General features: G+C 42.0%; 2 protein-coding genes across 4 annotated transcripts; both read right to left on the minus strand.

Annotated features, from left to right (window-relative positions):
• Positions 1-3: 3 nt before the first annotated feature.
• dbf4b (DBF4 zinc finger B) lies at positions 4-6,023 on the minus strand. Of its 3 annotated transcripts, none has more exons than XM_035144825.2 (12): positions 5,942-6,023; positions 5,220-5,414; positions 4,889-5,077; positions 4,668-4,718; positions 4,471-4,540; positions 4,159-4,223; positions 3,905-3,944; positions 3,746-3,791; positions 2,882-3,010; positions 2,556-2,694; positions 2,332-2,459; positions 4-2,214 (listed from the first exon to the last, which is right to left on the minus strand). In XM_035144825.2, the coding sequence occupies exons 2-12, from the start codon at positions 5,361-5,363 to the stop codon at positions 822-824; spliced, it is 2,394 nt and encodes a 797-aa protein (XP_035000716.2). In that variant the 5' UTR covers positions 5,364-5,414; positions 5,942-6,023; the 3' UTR covers positions 4-821. The 3 variants fall into 3 exon arrangements, with proteins under 3 accessions (XP_035000716.2, XP_035000714.2, XP_035000715.2); XM_035144823.2 differs by having other exon boundaries at positions 5,819-6,015; XM_035144824.2 differs by having other exon boundaries at positions 5,769-6,015.
• A 1,182-nt stretch (positions 6,024-7,205) lies between these two features.
• LOC118101075 (gap junction gamma-1 protein) lies at positions 7,206-14,267 on the minus strand. Its single transcript, XM_035146724.2, has 3 exons — positions 13,912-14,267; positions 12,958-13,032; positions 7,206-9,619 (listed from the first exon to the last, which is right to left on the minus strand). Exon 3 carries the CDS (start codon positions 9,571-9,573, stop codon positions 8,218-8,220), a length of 1,356 nt encoding a protein of 451 aa, XP_035002615.1. The 5' UTR covers positions 9,574-9,619; positions 12,958-13,032; positions 13,912-14,267; the 3' UTR covers positions 7,206-8,217.
• Positions 14,268-18,275: the final 4,008 nt, after the last annotated feature.

Raw genomic sequence — 18,275 nt, forward strand, 5'->3', positions numbered from 1 at the left:
ATGTTTAAGGTTAAAAACATTTATTTAAAAACACCGCACAAGATTTCACTTCACATTTTCCCCCATGAGCACTGGGTGAGATTTCTTGGTGACATTCGATTTGAGTTCTGTCTGCAATGATGAGCTGTGGCGAGTCTTTAATGGCACGTGACCTTAAATTTCACAAACCGAGAAGTGAAGATAAAAAAGCTCCTGTAGCTGCAGTGCACTACAGCGGAACAGGTTCTTTGGCCCACCTTCAGAAGGGAGGAAAAGTCGTTTCACATTAATCCGACAGTTTGTCTTGCACCTTGTGCGAGGCCTCCCCTCCACCAACGCCTCCTCTCGCCCCTTTGACCATCTACGCTGGTGCAATCGGGATCTGATCCAGATGCAGCACTTACAGTAATTGAGTAATGCCCCCATTCAGAAAAGCCTCATTAAATTCTCAGTACCACCGTGTGTTCCCGGACATAGCTGCTGAAACACCGCAGTCAGCACAATATACAGAAACTGCTTGGGTCCTGTGCACAAGGAGAATTACAGGTTGAGAGTAAGCATGATAATGGAAGCTCTTTAAATGCATGCGAGGATGCAGCATCCACTATGCATCTACTACAACCAATAATACAAATGTGCATGACCTAAAAACAGTTGAGCGTTACCTTTTAGTTTGCACTAAATTATAAATATTTATTGATTGTACACGTCAGTGGTTTATTTTGAAGGGCTTAAGTGCTGCACATTGTTCCTCGAGGTGGAATAAGCAGCTGCAGAGTCCAACACTTACTGCTCCCAGTGGTGGTTCTTCTAGTTTTCTGGAACAATCACCAAATTAATAGTCAGTGCTGAACTTGAACAATCTGTATCACAGTCCTGGAAAACACTGATGGGTCCATTTCCTCCCCACACAGTGAGGTCGTTGGGGTCGCCGGCTGGAGGGCCGTGTGCAGACGTGACTCGTAGCTGGTGTCTTGCATCCACGTGCACGGCTTATGGAGGACCTCCTTGTCGACCTCGCAGCTCTGCTCAGAGGGCAAAAGAGGTGTCGCCGAGGTCGGGCCCAGCCGTGACAGCAGGTCACAGTCCCAGTCAGAGTCAGATGACGATGGAGAGAGCGCAGCCAAGTCAGGGATGAGGGCCGACTCGATGCACACTGAGGTAGAGTGCGATAGTGAAAAGGTCTTTGTTTTTGAAGGAGTTGTTACACGAGCATTATTATGACCCCAAATGTCAGTTTGACTTGGTTCCCATGGTAAATTCTGCACAGTGGGAACACAAAATGTTGTTAAGTCAAGTTCTTCCACAGTGCATGAAGACACCTGTTGTCGAGGACACTGTGTTATCTGACAAGCGGCCTTGTCAAATAATGAATACCCCCCACACTTTGCCATAATGTCACGTTCTGGTTTTATAGATATAAACCCTTGTTCAGTCCAGTTACATTTCCCTGTAATCCTACTCCTTTTGCTGCGGTTACATTCAGGGCTGGCTGATCGACAGCGTTTTTTGGGGTTTGGAGCTGTAGCTGACTGTCGAGGCAATGACTGGGATCGACATGACACCAGTTTATCACACATCAAACCACTGCCAGAAAATATGATCCCACTGAATGCTAAACAACCATCTTCCACCTCTGCATTTGTCTCAGCTGCAGTGGAAGGGAGGGAGATGGTGATGGGAACTGTGACAGCTGAGACAGACTCCGAAAAACTCTCGGCAGTATCCCTTTCACTAACTTCCAGAGTTTCCTCTGCGATGTACTGTTGAGGACTGAGGACAGGCGGCTCGGAGTACGGGCTGTGCAGCTCCATAATGCAGGAAGGGATTTGAGGGCTGAGGACTGGGGGCAGAGAGTAAGGGTCAACGGATGGAGTATCAGGGGTATCAGGGCAAGGGGATGGCTGCTGGCTGGGTGAGGCGTGGTTTTGTGGTTTAACATCCAATAGAGGCATGACGGGGCTCAAAGTGTGGGGCTGGATATCCGGGAACTGGCACTCAGTAGGAGTGAAAGACTGGATGTCAGCAGGTGGTGTGGCTGGACTTGCGATGGGAAACAGAACTCCTAGTGATGGGCGGCCAGGGTCAATGGTAAGACGACCCGCAGTAGAATTGGAGATGTGGGTTATGGACAATGAACTTTGTCTGCGCAGGGCCTGAATGGCACGTTCCGTCTCGCCATCAGTGAGAGGCTCCAGTTCACAGACGTCCTGGATGAGCTGCAGACTTGGTGGTCTAGGAGGAAGATGTGAAAAATAGTAAAAATATAGAAAAACACTGTTTTTCTAGTGAAAAACCAAATAGCAAAAGTATCACTGCATTCCAACATTACTAAGTAATCATCAAACTCACTCTGTTTCTTCTGATTGTTCAGGTGGACTAGGGTTGAATCCTGGGAGCATTTCAGCCACAAGTTGATCAACCACAGTGTAGTTGGAGGGATCCAGCACAAACATACGGTGCTGATCAGACTGTAAGTGCTGCAAAGACCCGATCAAAGATTATGTCAAAGACTGTGCACACGATGTTTGCAAATCTATCAAATACTAATAAGAAAAGACTCAAAAGATTTCCACCTCCTCCAGATTAGTGAAGGGTTGATGACAGCATTCGCAGTACGCTGTTTCCTTTTTGCGCGGACGCCACGGTGCAGGGTTAAAGGTGAGCGGCGGTTGGGATTTGTCCTGAATGCTGCTTTCAACTTTTTTCGTCTCCCTGATTAACAAAGAATAAACAACAATTGTGAGAACTCAGTTTCTAGTATTACAGACCTTTTTTTTTATATACAGCATTTAACATTCTATATGTTTTCTTTTATAATTCAAATCAGGCAGGAATCAAACTAGAAACTTAAAAATTGTCTATAGCTCTGAAATATCAACTCCGGCACAGCTGAACAAACCTTGTTTTACTTTCTCCTTCTTCAGTCGGATTTTCAAATCGAGGAGGGGGAATATCGAAGGGACTGAATCGGCCCAAGTAGCAAAGCGATGGGAAGGTCGTAGACTGCATATGCAGGGGTTTGTATTTCCTGGTTAGATGACAAAAAGACAGAATTTAGTAAGTAAAATAAAAAGAATAAAAAAAGACTGCCTATTTGAATACATACAAAATATTATTATGACTATGATTATTATCAAATTCTCACATGGGTATTATTTCATACTTTGCAACTCTGCTAATGAGAGAACACATGATATTGACCCCAGCTGCACTGCTGTTCAACCCTTTCAGATGTCATGGGTTCAGTTTCTCATTGCCAGGGTCTAAACATTAGCCAGAGCACTTCAATTAACTGAAATGAGAGGGCAAATGAAAAGACCTGTTCGCACAGAGCGAGATCCCCTGGAGGAACTGGCAGTGAAGCCTGCAAAGTCTCATCAAGCAGACATCGTATCCGCTTGGGCACAAGGCTCCTGGGGAGCGGCATCCACTGGAGGGCAGGGGGCCTCGTCACATTACATGATAGGACTTCTTAACAGGTTCAATTAGGAAAATCGCCTGGGCTGAAATGCAAACCGCCACAACTAGCACCCAGTGGGGTATGATGGGTAGAAACAGCAGCGACTGCTGCCCATTGTAGGTTCACTGTCACTACGCTTCAACTGCAAAAAAAAGGAATTGAATCTGATACTAAACAACCACTATATGGACTGAGGCAGACCTAAAACACAATTTCTCCTCTATAACTTTGCACTTGAATTCAAGTCCCACTCTTTTCTTGGGAGAAAATAAACAAACAGAAACTTCACTGACTGAAACTCACCTGCTGGAGTCTTCGATTTTCAGGTATGGAGTTCTTAGAGCTGCAGCTGTGTGCCGGGGGAAGACGAGGGGAACAGAAAAAAAACAATAACATTACTTCAAACACTTACACCAACAGAAATCTGAATATTTGGAAAATAAACACAAAACATAAACCAACCTTTGACAACATGAGAACCTGGTTGTTTGGGGTAAGTCCGCTGCAAAAAAAAGAGGAAAGATTCATTAATATTAAAGAACAAATGCAGATGTGCATTATGTCATAGTAGTTTTTATATAAATTATTCATGCCTCCTTTTCATGGAAGCTGATTTAATTGAACGCCCATCTTTAAGACCTTCTTTTATCGATTCACTTACTTGATTTCTTTATATTGAACTGTTGTGTCTGGATGTTTTTTAAGTGAAATCTTACCTCAGGTCTCCTGTGCTTCACGTTGAAACTCTCTCGAGTCAGTTGTTTCAGATACAAAATCACATCTGACACCACATTAAGGAACAGTACAAACACAGTTCTGTGCTTTAAGAATGTGACAGTTCTGTGTTGGTACACAGCAGAATTCTTCAGCCTCTATTAGTAAGACACCCAGTGAGAACAAAAACACTTGGATGGTGCCACCTGCTGTGAGAAGGGCCTCACAGCACTACATATGTGAACACAGACATTTTACTCTCTAATGTCAAATCCCTCTGTGGTTATATTCACGTTTTTTTTAAAAAAGGATACCATCCACAAACAAAATCTTCACTCCCCACGATCGGGCACTGGCCAGAACACTGTTCCCCTGCAGTCGGTCCTACAACACAGAATCATTAGAATCAAAATAACTCTCTCTTCAGTATAATATCACCAATACCCACAAAAAAAAGGTTCAAGCCTGAAGATCTACAAGATTAAAACATGTTTTGGCGACATTGACTTACATTGTTGCGAATGGCCTTTTCAAGCAGAGCTTTCCCCCGGCTGCCACAAGCCTGAAAACACAAATACATGCAGGGTTTAGTGTTAAACAGCAGCACTTTAGGTGTTCAATTGTTTTTCATTCGCGATTATCAGCTTAAGTATTGAATTTTAACACTCCTGTGAGCCTGATCAGTGACTGTAAAAAGGTTTTGGACACATATATGTGCCTGATGTTCAGTACCATCGGTCGAGGAGTTACTGGTTGCTGTTTCTCGCTGATGAGGACACTCTGACTCTTGGGTTTTTGTTGGATTTCTTCATTTGTTCCCTTCTCCCGTCCCTTGGTCACCACGCTCCTCTCCTCTTGGAGACCCTCTTGGCTTCCAGTCACAACAAAGCTCACATCCTTGTGTAGAAAACTCTCGATCCTCTTCAGCAGGAGGAAAAACAGACATTGACTCATTAGTTTCTACTTTAATGTTGAAAAGTTGAACTTGGTTTAGAAACCAATACGAGTTGGGATGCTGTCAGATTGGTCATTTCATTTGATCCGACAGGTGTCACAAGCTCACCCCTCCTAAAAGAGATATGGCCTCCAAAAGCAGAGCTGTTGCGCGTTTCTTCAAATTGTCCAAATAGAAGTTCTTCCCCTCCAGCTTCTTGTCCCCAGGACACAGTTTTCCCAGAAGGCCTCTCTCCTCTGCATACTGCTGCATGATCCTGGGGCAGAGAAGGAGCTCACAGCTTTACTGTAAAGCACCAGGATCCTGTGTAAACAAGAGGAAAACAGCATTAACGAACAAAATATTCATTAAATGGTAAAACTGACCTGCAAAGACAAACAGGATGGTTCAAAGTAGCAGGATTTACAATTCTATAACATTTTATATAAACATTTCACAATAAGAGCCTGATATTAAGAGTCTAGCAACACTTATAAACAGCAGATTTTCTATACAAGTAACTTAATAAAGTGAAAGTAAAACAAGAGTCCTAATAAAGCTTAAATGTCGACTTCTCAAAAGGTAAGATTGACTTAAGGGTTTTCTCCAAATTGATAAAGTTGTGCAGGAAACACACGCAGCGTGACAACAACAGCACAACACGCACTAGCTCTGCACCTCGCTCTGGAGCTAACACACTTAGCTGCGGCTGGTTAGCATTAGCCCACCTATGCTAGCTGGGCTTTCCTCCACAAAATATGGCGTTTGGCTGCTTCTTTACGGGGATCGATCGTCTGGGGGGAAAAGCTTCCACGTTGTCCGAATGGGGGGGGGAACCACAATGCACGTACGTCGTGTGACTTTTCCGAGGAGCTGCGCCAGAGAATCGGTGGCAAATGGTTCATGAATAGGTGGAGGAGCAACCGCCGCTTTTTTAAAAACACTGGAGACGTCAACGTAAAGTGCGGGTCACATCCGGTACGACGCTGCGTTCAGGGAGCTCGTCGCATCGGATCTGCGCGGCTGATTGTTTGGGGGGGGGGGTATTCCACCAATAGTGATGCTTCGAGAGCGATTAATAAAGTGAGATGAAAGTAAAGTTGAGTCTACGTCTTGTGCAAGTCATTTTTTTAATTAACGTACTTTCTTCAAGTCAAATTCACGCTATAGTTGTGCGTTTTACATGAGGTTGTAACAGTACATTGAACGCAGCACAAAGCCAGCGCTGGCCTTTGATCAGTGTTTCATTTATTTATTCAGATTAATTTATTAGTTAATCAACATTAATTCAATCATAGGATTTATCATTAATTAAGATTGATTAATTAATCTATTTACTTATTAACTATTTTAACGACGTTCTTTTTTATTTTAATACCTGAATTAATCACTTTTTTTTTCCTTTCATGAAATCATTTCTATAGTAATAAAAGTGACTTTTATTCTACACACGTTCATACTTTTGTCATTTAGGACCTGAAAATTAGATGAACATGTCAGCTAAAACGGATAAAATGTGAGCAAGAGTTTGAACTATATGCAATATGCCTAAAAAACATAAATCAGACAAGCCTCTAATCATAGGCATATACTCAGTTCTGGTGTGTATGGGTTGCACTATTGTTTTCCAAAAGAATGTGTATCCAGCTGCGACTTCCCTGTCAGTTTCAACACTTGAGATGGTAATCAAGTGTGATTCATTCTGACTCAGTGACAGAGATGGTTAAACAATGGAACAAGAATAGGTTGTTGTGTGACTGAGCCATGTTTTACTTCTCTCTCAAATAAATATAATTATATTAGATTGCTCCTTCAACAGGGGGTAAAATGTGATAATTAAACCAATTAAATAATTGATAGTTTATAAATAATTATCTGGAAGAAGAAAAAAAACATGGATAATGTAAATACTCTGGAGCCTCACTCAAGAAAAAAAAACGTATCCTCCCTGCCCAGCAGAGGGCAGTGTGCCTATACACACAGTCATCCCTCTGAAGAAAGTGGCACCTTCAATTGTCTCTACTTATCATCTGTGATCCATATGTTCAAATGGATTAAATAAATTAATTTGTTTAAGGTTTTACAACCTTTCATGACGACAACATTGTCAAAATGTGAGACAAATATAAAGTCTTTATTCAAAACATGCACTCTTTTGTTCATAAAAATACTTTTGACAAAATTAAACAACGGCTGGGCTTCATGGCATTTCAATGTGAAAATCTGAAAGTGAAAGTATGTATCAATAACAAGGAAGTTTTCATACAAATAAAAAAAACCCCCAAAAAACCCAGGCCAGATGCCAGATTAAAGAAAGGTTGAGAAAACCTTCATGGCACAAACATCACGTGTCTAAAAGCAACAGGCCAACAAAAATACTACGAACAACAAATTAAGGTCATTAACCTTTGCCTAACATCCATTGAACAATATATTAAAGAGAAAACAAGAAAAACTGTCAATTTAGCCAATGACTACATACATCGTTTTGTCTTCATAGCGTTGAAAACGATGAGTTTGGTGAAAATAAAGATAGGATTTTGCATTTCTGCTTTAACACCTGGACAGTCATGAAAACTAGCCACATACAGCAGGCTCCTGTTGTCAGTTCGTAGTGATGAGCACATTTTGTAAAAAATCATTATTGAACAATTGAACAGGAAGTGATGCAGAGTCAGTGGGAAGCAGCTCTTTGGCTGTTTACATAAGGCACCATAGGTTTCAGCAAAGCTGCCTCTGCACTTTATATCCATACTAAATTTAAGTCGACATGAACATCCTCCAGAGAGACATTAAACAAAATGTAATCCTGAAAATAAAATAAAATTGTATAGCACAAGCTGATACTTGTTAAAACCCAATTTTTATTTACATCATAATGCAATAGACTTGCATTTAATGTGCAATTTATCATCAGTATGGATGTCTAGGTTTTGTTTTTATTGGACAGATCTTCAGTGGGCTGGAACAGGGTGGTTCTAATTTTCACTTACTATTTAAATTGCCTGAATATCATTGAAAATAATGTAAAGTAGCTCCCCCCTCCTTTTTTCATACAAGATATACAGATGTAAATATGTGTTGATCTGAGGAGTTTAAAAACAAACAAAAAGTCACAGCCTGTCCTTCAGATCCACTCGGAACCCTTCACCACTCCGTATTTGCTGTTACTACTGGTGCTGCTGCTGCCTATGTCGGCCTCTGCCTTGCTGGAGGCGTGTTTGTAGACCTGCTGGTGTTTACGATCGCGGTGAGGAATGCTGTGGTTATTATTATTGTGGCTCTGAAGGTGCTGGTAGGCCGGACTCTCGGCCTCCTGCACTTTCTGAACACATCTGGAGGCATCCTCCATCCCCTCTCTGCCCAAGTTGTCATCATTTATGGAGTACTGCTGTCGCTCCTCTTGGGCATTGTTCACGTGGTTCTGTCGGCATGCCATCTTAGCATTAGCAAGGTCGGTGATGGGCAGTGGTTTGTCGTGGTTCTTTGTAGATACCATAGTAGGCTTGATGGCGATGTTGTACCCTGGTGGATCTGATGCTGCGTTCCAAGAATAAGGGTAGCTGTTGTAATCCCTTCTGCCCAATCCGGCGTCTTTCAGAGCTCCATGATCCTTTGACAGTCCGTACAACTCTCCATCGGGGAGCTGCACCTGGCGGGTGCGTACAATCTCACAGATGGTGCCGATGCCCAAGTGAAGCATCTCCCATACATTGAGAGCCAGACAGAGCACGGAGACGACATACATGATGAGGAGAAAGATAGTTTTCTCAGTGGGGCGAGACACAAAGCAGTCCACACTGTGAGGACAGGGCAGGTCAGAGCACATGTAGGTCGGAGGTACTGCAAATCCATACAGGAAGTACTGTCCGCACAGGAACGCCACCTCCAGCGAAGAGCGGGCCAAGAGCTGAAACACGTAAATACGCATTAGCCCATCTTCTTTGATACGCTGGCGTCCATCATGCCGCGCCTTGGCCTTTACTTGTTCTTCACCACTGTTTCCTTTTGCTGCACCATCGCTCACCACCTCTGTCATTTCATAGATCATCGGGTCTTCCTCTTGGTCATCCTCAGCCTCTTCAATACCTCTATGCTGCACTCTGCCCCCAAGGTAATGCTTCTGGGGTTTCCTCCGTGATAATCCATTCACTCCCCCACCGCCAGCCCGCTCCTCTGCCCGAGCAATCTTGTTGACCGCGTAGCCCAGGTACATGAGTGAAGGCGTGGCCACCAGGATGATTTGGAAGACCCAGAAGCGGACGTGCGAGAGCGGAGCGAAGGCGTCGTAGCAGACGTTCTCGCAGCCCGGTTGACCCGTGTTGCAGACGAACTTGCTCTGCTCATCATAGTAGATGGACTCTCCTCCTACAGCCGTCAGCACAATGCGGAAAACAACGAGGACGGTGAGCCAGATCTTGCCCACAAACGTGGAGTGGTTGTGGATTTCTTCCAGCAGACGAGTCAGGAAACTCCAGCTCATGGTAGTGGCACAGAAGCTACAGCAACATACACCTCCTGTTACTCACCTGTGGAGAGAGCAGAAATGGTTTACCTCTTAACTACTATCCACATTGATATTCACAATTTATTTAGGTCTCCTGACAGTAAAATACCAGTAAAAGACCAGAACAATATCTGGTTAGAACAATTCAGTTTTGACGAGTGGGCTGATGGGATGTATGGGATGTAGCGGTTGCCTTTTTCAAAGTGTAGCCTCCTCTAGCTTTTCCAGGGTTACCAAGCCTAGCATTAACAGAATATGAAATGTACAGAGAAAATTGGAAAGGATTATAGGCCCTACTGAAATTGTAATGATTATTATTATTTTTATAAATTATTATAAAAAAGTGCATTTCCCACAGTAGCAATAGCCTCATACGCGAGTAGCTGTGCTCTTAAGCTCGTGTTTAAACATTACCACAATATGGGAAAGTAATGACGACAATGGGATGTCTATTGTTCATCGAATTCCCCTGAGCCTTTAATTTTACAGTAGGTCATAACAACATCTGACTGTCCAGATGTTGTAAAAGTCATATTTCCCCACTCGTGCCAATCTAAAGTATTATTGACATAATCAGTGCATTTAACTCTCTGTTATATTTGAGTAATTACAACAATCAAAAAAGGTTGTTCGGGGGGGTTTATTAATCTTATTGCAAAGCTATGGCAACTACAAATTATAGTGCAATGTAATAAAATACTATATCTTTTATCAATAGCACTCAGCGGAAAGGGTTTCTCAGGACAACATGACCAGCTGCTGCTAACACCAGAGTTAACAATGTTCCTCACTGTGTGAAGAAAAAAAATCCAGACTGTCTCATTAAGAGTCACGAGCCCTTTAAAACTGCACATCTGGCCCAGTTGTGTAACATACTATTTGGAGACCGAGTAGCACAGCTATCAACACCCAAACAAGAGTCTATAGCGAAGGGCGAGAAATTGGGAACACTCCCTTCTTCAGGTCATCAGCAAAGTCCATCACTAAGACTAAGTAAAGCCAATTTAAGTGCCTGCCATTTATTCATGCTTTTTTGGTCATAAAACTATATGGATAGTTATAGAATCCATGGTTGCCTTCACAATAACATGTACAAAATGCAAATTTAGGTCAAATGGTAGCGATTTGCACAAGACCGCAGAGACCTGTCAGAAACAAGAGGGGTTAGGTGATTTCTCTGACAGCGTGATGGTCATTCTGTTTCGTTGTGTGTGTTTGTTTCGTTTAAACTGATGTTAATTTCAACATTGTGTGGATGATTCAGTCATTTTATTCACCAACCTATTACAGATTTGACACAACTAGCAGAGGTCCCCTTGGGCAAGCAACATTCCCAACATTAGTGTATTGGGACAGGAAATCGGGGCTTCATCCTCCCAGCACAGACACAATAAATATAGATTGACGGGGCTTCTCCACTTCCTTTCATTGTACAAAAATGTAGTAAAAATATCTAATAGACGGGCTGTCGTCTTTCACTTTTGGCTTCATTTGGAGCCAGAGACTGCACAGTAGAGTCACAGATACACACAGGCTCAACCAACTGCGAGTCAACCTTCCAGTTATTGTAGCATCATATAACTAAACTAAACAAACACAAACACTCGAACATACCTTTCAGTTTTGTTTCTCTCTTGTTAAAACATGCAGCAAACCAGAGCCTGCCCTCAACAAACAACTCAAATCTGTTATAAACCACACAGACACTACATGTTTTTGCATTAAACCACTTAGTACATGTCCATAGCGAAGGTTGATGGCAGTGCCACACTGAAAGCCAGAAGTTGGTACCGTGCCCTATCTCCAGATGTCTTCCAGCCTCACCTCAGACCAACAACCTCCAGTTTCCTACGGTGCTAGTAAATGAACTATTTGAGGAGTGTTAAAGAGTTAAAAGAGCAGCCACCCATGTACATGCATATCTGTGAAGGCTCCAGGCTGTGAATTTGAAGGCCTGCGGTTTCCTTCGAAGCAGTTAAAGTGATGCTCCACCCAACATCTATCTTTTGAGTATGAAACGCTTACCCACTATTAACTTGAAAGGCAACTGTAAAATGTTTGTAGTTTGCTGACACTGCACTTGTTTTTGTTAGTATTTTTAGGAGAGTTTTTTTTTCTTGATTACACACAGTACACCGTAGAAAGCTGATGATGGAAAAAAGGGGAATGAGAGGAGAGAATGACCCACAGGAGAGGTGCCGGGCTGGATTAATACCAGGTACACTATGAACACATAGTCAAAGTGGACACAAATGCCATGACATACGAACATAGTCAAGGTACAATAGCTTTGATGTGGTGATCCAGGGACACAATAACCTTTAAGACACTGCCAGTAAGTGCTAACATAAAACATTAAGTGTGCGGCTTAAGTCCTACATCATGCACCACGTCTGTGTCACGCTAAGCAGTTTGTCAGGAAAACCTTTAAACCCTAAATTTATATATCTAATTATATAGAATCATTCCCTTGGAAATCTGTGATAATGTAAAAAAAGAAGAAGCCCTATCTTGCAATTTTAAAGATACTAATAAAAAGAAAAAAATCCTGCCCTTATCTATATCCTTGGCAGAGAAAAATAACAATGATGATGGCAGCAGCAAGCGGAACATATCTCTATCTTTAAATCCAGCCCTGATCCAGTCATCACCACATTTCTTTCACATCCTGGCCAACGTACTGGAATAAAATAATGTGCCAAGACGTAAAGTTACAAAAAGTACTGCGCGTGTACTTTACCCAAACTTACAATTCAGCATTTATCTGTATAACTCTGACAACTGCTTTAGACATGAAGCCTGCAGGGTATCTTAAGGTCACTTTGTGAGTCACACACTCACAACATGTCAAAACACACACGGATGATGCAGTATGTATAACAGGATTTGATTTGGACACACGCCTCGAGCAAAGACAGCTTCTTTGTCCACCTGCAGAAAGTCAACACTATAACTGGGAAACTTAGTGGAGAGAACAACCAGAGGGGCCACTGGACAATTACCGCCCGAGCGCATCTTAGTTGTATGTAATTTTACAGTGGAAGTAAACACCATCCCTTTAATGTTAGTGTTTGATTTGATTACAAGGAGATTTCTTACTTATTACTTATGCAAATGATAGTAATAAATTGCTTGTAAAATCTGTTTATTATCTAACACACACACATATGTACACATAAAGGTCTGTGGACAAGAAATAGTAATTTTATGAACAGCTGACTCCTATTTTACAGCAACACTGTTCCTGCTGCTCCTCCTCCTCCCTCTCAACCTCTTCAACTAATCTCAATAATAAAAAAAAAGAAGCTGTAAATCTCAGTGTTCTTATAGCTAATGAACTTCACTCATAATTCTTATTACCTCTTCTTGTTCTATTCTTCCGATCCTTCTGGTTTCACCGGCCCAAATTTGGAGCAATTTCAAACCCCTATGTGCCTGTAAAGTGAACAGAGATAACACAAGAAACAAATCAGTTTCATCAAATTGCTCACAGCTTGTATAGCTGGTAATATAGGTGTGAATTCACAGAATAATTGTGTTTTTAAAAGCTTTTACTTTAAGAGTGTACTTTGTCGAGTTATTATCGCTTATTATATACTTTTTTTCATTTACTGCAGATAAAAAGGTAAACACAAAACCATTTAAAAAAAATTATTAGATCAAGATTAAAATAAAACCCCAATATAAATTAACTCTACTGTGATATAGCTCACTGTCAAGATAAATTATTCTCTAAAGGCACTAATAAGATAATCTGATCATATAGATACTAATTATCATTTAATTAAAAAACTTTGGGTTAAACCTTTTGGGGGAAACATCAAGTTTGTATTCATTAGATTGTAATAAACAATCAATTTAAAAATCAATCAATGACAGATTGATTGAAACCGGAAATAGAAGGTTAAGACCCTTCAATTCCCTGAAAACTGAATAATGCACTTACAGCTTTTTTAAGTTAACTGGCAAAGTTACAAAGAGAATATGGTCAGTGAGTTTTAACCTTGATGAACTAGGATGCTGAGTAATTCTTATAAATAATTTAACAGAACACACATCACACAATGTGAACTTAACACTTAACAACAACACACCTAGCAAAGCTAACCTTCAGGTAAACGAACCTACAGGTAAATGTTGGTTAGAACCAACAAGCTAACTCAACGAACTTAGCACGAGCTCACAAATTCCTCCTAACTGACCTGGAAACAGATTTATCCCGTTGTTTTGATTTGTTTTTCCTCCACAGTTTTCCAGTAGTTCGTGTTTTTAAATATAATGTTCATTAGTGACAGGAGACCACCATTAACTCACCCAGCCTCACCACAGCCGTATCCTCGCCTCCCTCAGACCCACATCTGGAGCCTCTCCCGTCCGCCAGACAAGAGCCGGATGCACGTTGGGAATTCACCAGTCATCCGGTGACACACGGTGGAAATCTTCATCGCCGAATTACAGCCAACGGAACAGGGGTCTCGCCCACGGGTGGAAATATCCCGCGAGGTTTCGGGCAAGTGAAGTTCTCCCCGGTTGAAGTAGTGAAATGTAGTTTTGATCACGGAGACTGGACTGAGAAGGTGGACACACAGAGAGAGAGAGAGAGAGAGAGAGAGAGAGAGAGAGAGAGAGAGAGAGAGAGAGAGAGAGAGAGAAAGGGGGGGGAGAGAGAGAGAGAGCTGGGTTTGAGTGAGTGGAGGAAGAAGATAAACTGAGTGAGGCAGAGGAGGGTGTGTGTAGGGGGGGCGTGTGTGTGTGTGTGTGTGTGTGTGTGTGTGTGTGCTACTCATGTTGTGAGGACCTAAATCTTGTCTTCCTCATTGGGACAAAAATGTGAATCATTGCAATTTTAAGATGAAGACGTGTTTTCTGGTGAAGGGTTTAGGTCAGGTTAAGGCTGGGAAAGTAGTAGATATGGTTGATGTTATGGTTAAGCTATGTGAGTTGTGGTTAGGTTTAGGTTGGGGTCAGGGTTAGGTAAGTAGTGACTATAGTTGAGGCTATGGGTAAGTTATGTGAGTTGTGGTTAGGTTATTTAAGGTTTAGGGTTAGGTTAGGTTTAGGTTGGGGTCAGGGTAATTGTTAGGTAAGTAGTAACTATGGTTAAAGTTATGGGTAACCATAGTTATGTGAGTTGTGGTTAGGTTACATTTAGGGTTAGGCATGAACTGGTCGTGGTTAAGGTTAGTGATAAGGTTTTGGTTTGGCTGTTCACAACGAATGGAAGCCAATGTGAAGTCCTAATAAGGATGGCTGGACAAATATGTGTGTGTGTGTGTGTGTGTGTGTGTGTGTGTGTGTGTGTGTGTGTGTGTGTGTGTGTGTGTGTGTGTGTGTGTGTGTGTGATTTTCATAGCACCATAAGGCACAATTCCCCGTTTTGAAATTGTTGAATAATAACTGTTAAATGCCGTGATCCTGCTTTACCAAGCGTCTGCATCAGGCAAATTACTTTTATATGCATACTTGTATCCAATTAATACAAATCATGGGGACATATGATGTTTTTAATATATTTAAATTACGACTGCAGTTTTTTCTTCATATCGTTTTTAAAAAAAAACTTTTACAAGGAAGAGGCATTAAATAAAGTTCCATGAGATGCACTCCAAGTAGCTACTTATAGTCACTTGATATACTCCTCCCAAATCAATACACATGTGCTGCTTTGTCAACAAAGCTCTGGATTGCAATGGATTATGGTTTGTAGCTTCCACTGCAGCGGAGCATGTCGGAGACGCCATCATCTACACACCTTTCAGTGTCAGATCGTTACGGTTCACTGCAAACTATCTGGTTCCCTCCAGTTCCTTCTAGTCCTGGCTGCACGAACAGTAACAAGGGCTTTGTGAAAAGGGCAAAGACGAGAGTTTTCAGACAAACACGTACTTTATATTTACCACATTGTTTTCTTTAAGCCGAGCCTGACACTGAACAGACACCAAGAGTTTGTCTCATCTTCTTCCACCACGCTTTGGATACTGACCGTGGATCTGTGAAACTTTTTGTTTTTTAGCCTTCTGCTTTCACACAATGCACTCAACACCCCGCCTTAAAGGGATGCTCCACCAACACTACACACAAAAGGTCACTCGTCATGGAGAATACCACTTGGCTTGTTAAAAAGAGCTGTATTATGTCATCTGCCGCTCTGATGGGAGCTTTCTAGAAGCCTTAAAAAAATTACCCTCTTGATATAATCAGTCTGAGTACACAGTTGGGGTGTGAAATTTAAAAGATGAGGACAGTTAACAGGCATGGAACCTCAAGGAAACTCATTTTTAGAATCATGCAAGTGCAAAACTAAATCGCAAGCAATGCCCTTTTAATAACACAAATGGCCACTTTTGCAAAAACATGTTGCTCTGATATATCTCAGCTGCTTATTCTACCTTGTAGGCCCCACGAGATGCCCCTCAAGGTAAAACATTTCATAAGATCCCACAATGCATGGCCTCTTCTCAGTTTTCGTCACACTGCTGCAGCTTCAGCAGATAACGCATTAATACACCGAAGCCTCTCATGTAACAATGAGGTTCATTCGAGATATTGAACATCTTCAAGGACATGCAGACACAATTCAAACATTGTGTTTCTCCTGGGGCTGCAGAAAAAAATGAAATAAGCCAAAGAGTCTCAGTTTTATCTTTACTGTTCATCTCAAGGACCTTAGACAATTGTGAGCTCAGACACTCCCCTCTTCTACTCCCCTCTCCATCTGTTGCTGCCTTTTGGTTGAGCGCCACCGCTCAAAGCTATTACTCTGACTTTTGGCTGGCATTGTATCCCTAAACTATCAGCAGGAGAATCAAACACACAGGAGTGGAAACACTTACAGCCCTAATCAGCCTGAGAGCGTTTTGGCATAGGAAGCATGCATCCTAATTCAGAGTGACCTCTTACAAGCCTCAAGTCCCTTAATTGAGTTAACTTTCACCTCGGAATGAGTAATTGAATGGAGGAAAATCAATGGGGTTATCCATAAAGCCAATCATCGGATAGGCCTGGCAATTTAAAGCGTTTCAACAGCAGAGTGTGTGTACTGTTATTGGTGTGGGAGTGCCTGCATCAGCTGCTATCTGGATATTGACGGGAAGCAACAACACGAGTAAGACCCTCAAATACAATTCGTCATCGTTCTCCACAGGCTGATGTTAATTGGGTTTTCCATCCATTCACTTACCTGCAGAGGTCATTGGAAATTGGGTCTGGCAGCAAGTTATCTTTTGCCTATTTGACTATAATAGACACAGCATGTACTCTTTTCCTTAACAACGTCAGGCTCACTTTGATCTAAATTGAAGGATCAATCCCGGTCGGATCAATTGAGCTGAGCGTTGTAGATGCTAACAGACAGGTTTTCAGAAGAGTGATGGCTGATGTTGGAAAGAGAAGAGGTGGACGAAAGCAGAGGGAGTGAAGGCCTCGATTGACTATATGTTCTTCCAATCACCAATCACTTCTCCCTGCTGAAAAAATACTGCAAGGCTTTTTTCAAATCAAATGCATCAAAAAGAAAAGCACGCAGAACCTCAGATCTACTTTAAATTATTAGATCAAGAGTTTACAAAAGAACATGTGATGATCGACGACAACAAAGGCTTTGGATTCACCGGAGGGAACGAATAAACGGAGAAAGATGAAATCAGATGTGGAGAGAGAACAATGCAGACGTGATTGGATGCGGACACCTGGATTATGTTTGTCTGAACTGACGGACGTGAAAGAAGAAAGGGAGGAGAGGTTACGTAGAGGTCGTTGGAGGCTGAATGGGCCCGAATTCGACTTTGTTCCTCACAAGTTAAAAACCTGAATCAACATATTTACTGTCTGACGTCGGCGGCATCTCAAACTCATATGACGACACGGAGCACGCACCACGTCATCTCCATCACCACAGCCTGGAGCCTCTGCTGTCACATACTCCCTGAGAGTGGTTACGTGACTTCAAGCCAGATCTGCTGATGTTGTTGCAGCGTGTCACTTGGTTTTCTTATTAATCCAATGCAACATGTTTCCCTGATGTAGCTTGAAGGACTTGTGACTGACATTAAGTGTCTCGCTGCACATAGAGATTTGGCGCCATCCTCTGGTCAGCACGTGTACAGTTACTGTAAAACTGTTTCCAAACTTTTTGGTTTGTGATCCCTTCACTGGAGCTAAATGTGCTCACCTCAATGTCATTTAAACATGAGCAGGATTTAATGTACACATGGAGTTGTTGGTAAATTAGTCTGTTGATTGCTGTGGATACTTAGGGAAAATTCTGTTTCATTTACATTCAAACCACGTCCCAGGAAACAAACAACAGAGTATCTACCTATCTATCTATCTATCTATCTATCTATCTATCTATCTATCTATCTATCTATCTGTACACCATTCTACAAAGTGATAGTAGCAACAGTAACAATCATAGACATGGACTGACAGTAAAAGAGCCGGGTTAGAAGCGGGATCATGTATTATTTAATGCTGCTATGGTTGCAGGTACTAGGTTTTTGCAGAAGCGGGCCCTGTTGCACCTAATTGACCTGTATCTTTGTCCTGATTATGTTGAAGTGGCAGTTGAGTGCATGCAGGTGAAATGTGCCCACTGCAATCCTTTTTCTTTTTATTGCTCAACTTAGTATTGGATTGAAATGGATCTATTGGCAGAATTGAAATGTAACTTTCAAATT

This window comes from Hippoglossus stenolepis, chromosome 21 (genome assembly GCF_022539355.2).
Source record: "Hippoglossus stenolepis isolate QCI-W04-F060 chromosome 21, HSTE1.2, whole genome shotgun sequence".
Lineage (NCBI taxonomy): Eukaryota > Metazoa > Chordata > Actinopteri > Pleuronectiformes > Pleuronectidae > Hippoglossus > Hippoglossus stenolepis.

What these genes read in the sequence shown, in the direction of transcription:
- LOC118101075 (XM_035146724.2), bottom strand. Translation starts at nt 9,573, where the DNA reads ATGAGCTGGAGTTTCCTGACTCGTCTGCTGGAAGAAATCCACAACCAC.
- dbf4b (XM_035144825.2), bottom strand. Translation starts at nt 5,363, where the DNA reads ATGCAGCAGTATGCAGAGGAGAGAGGCCTTCTGGGAAAACTGTGTCCT. An exon ending in AGGTTCTCATGTTGTCAAAG is followed by an intron (nt 3,792 to 3,904) that starts GTTGGTTTATGT and finishes CCCGGCACACAG; the next exon opens with CTGCAGCTCTAAGAACTCCA. An exon ending in GAAGGAGAAAGTAAAACAAG is followed by an intron (nt 2,695 to 2,881) that starts GTTTGTTCAGCT and finishes TTTGTTAATCAG; the next exon opens with GGAGACGAAAAAAGTTGAAA.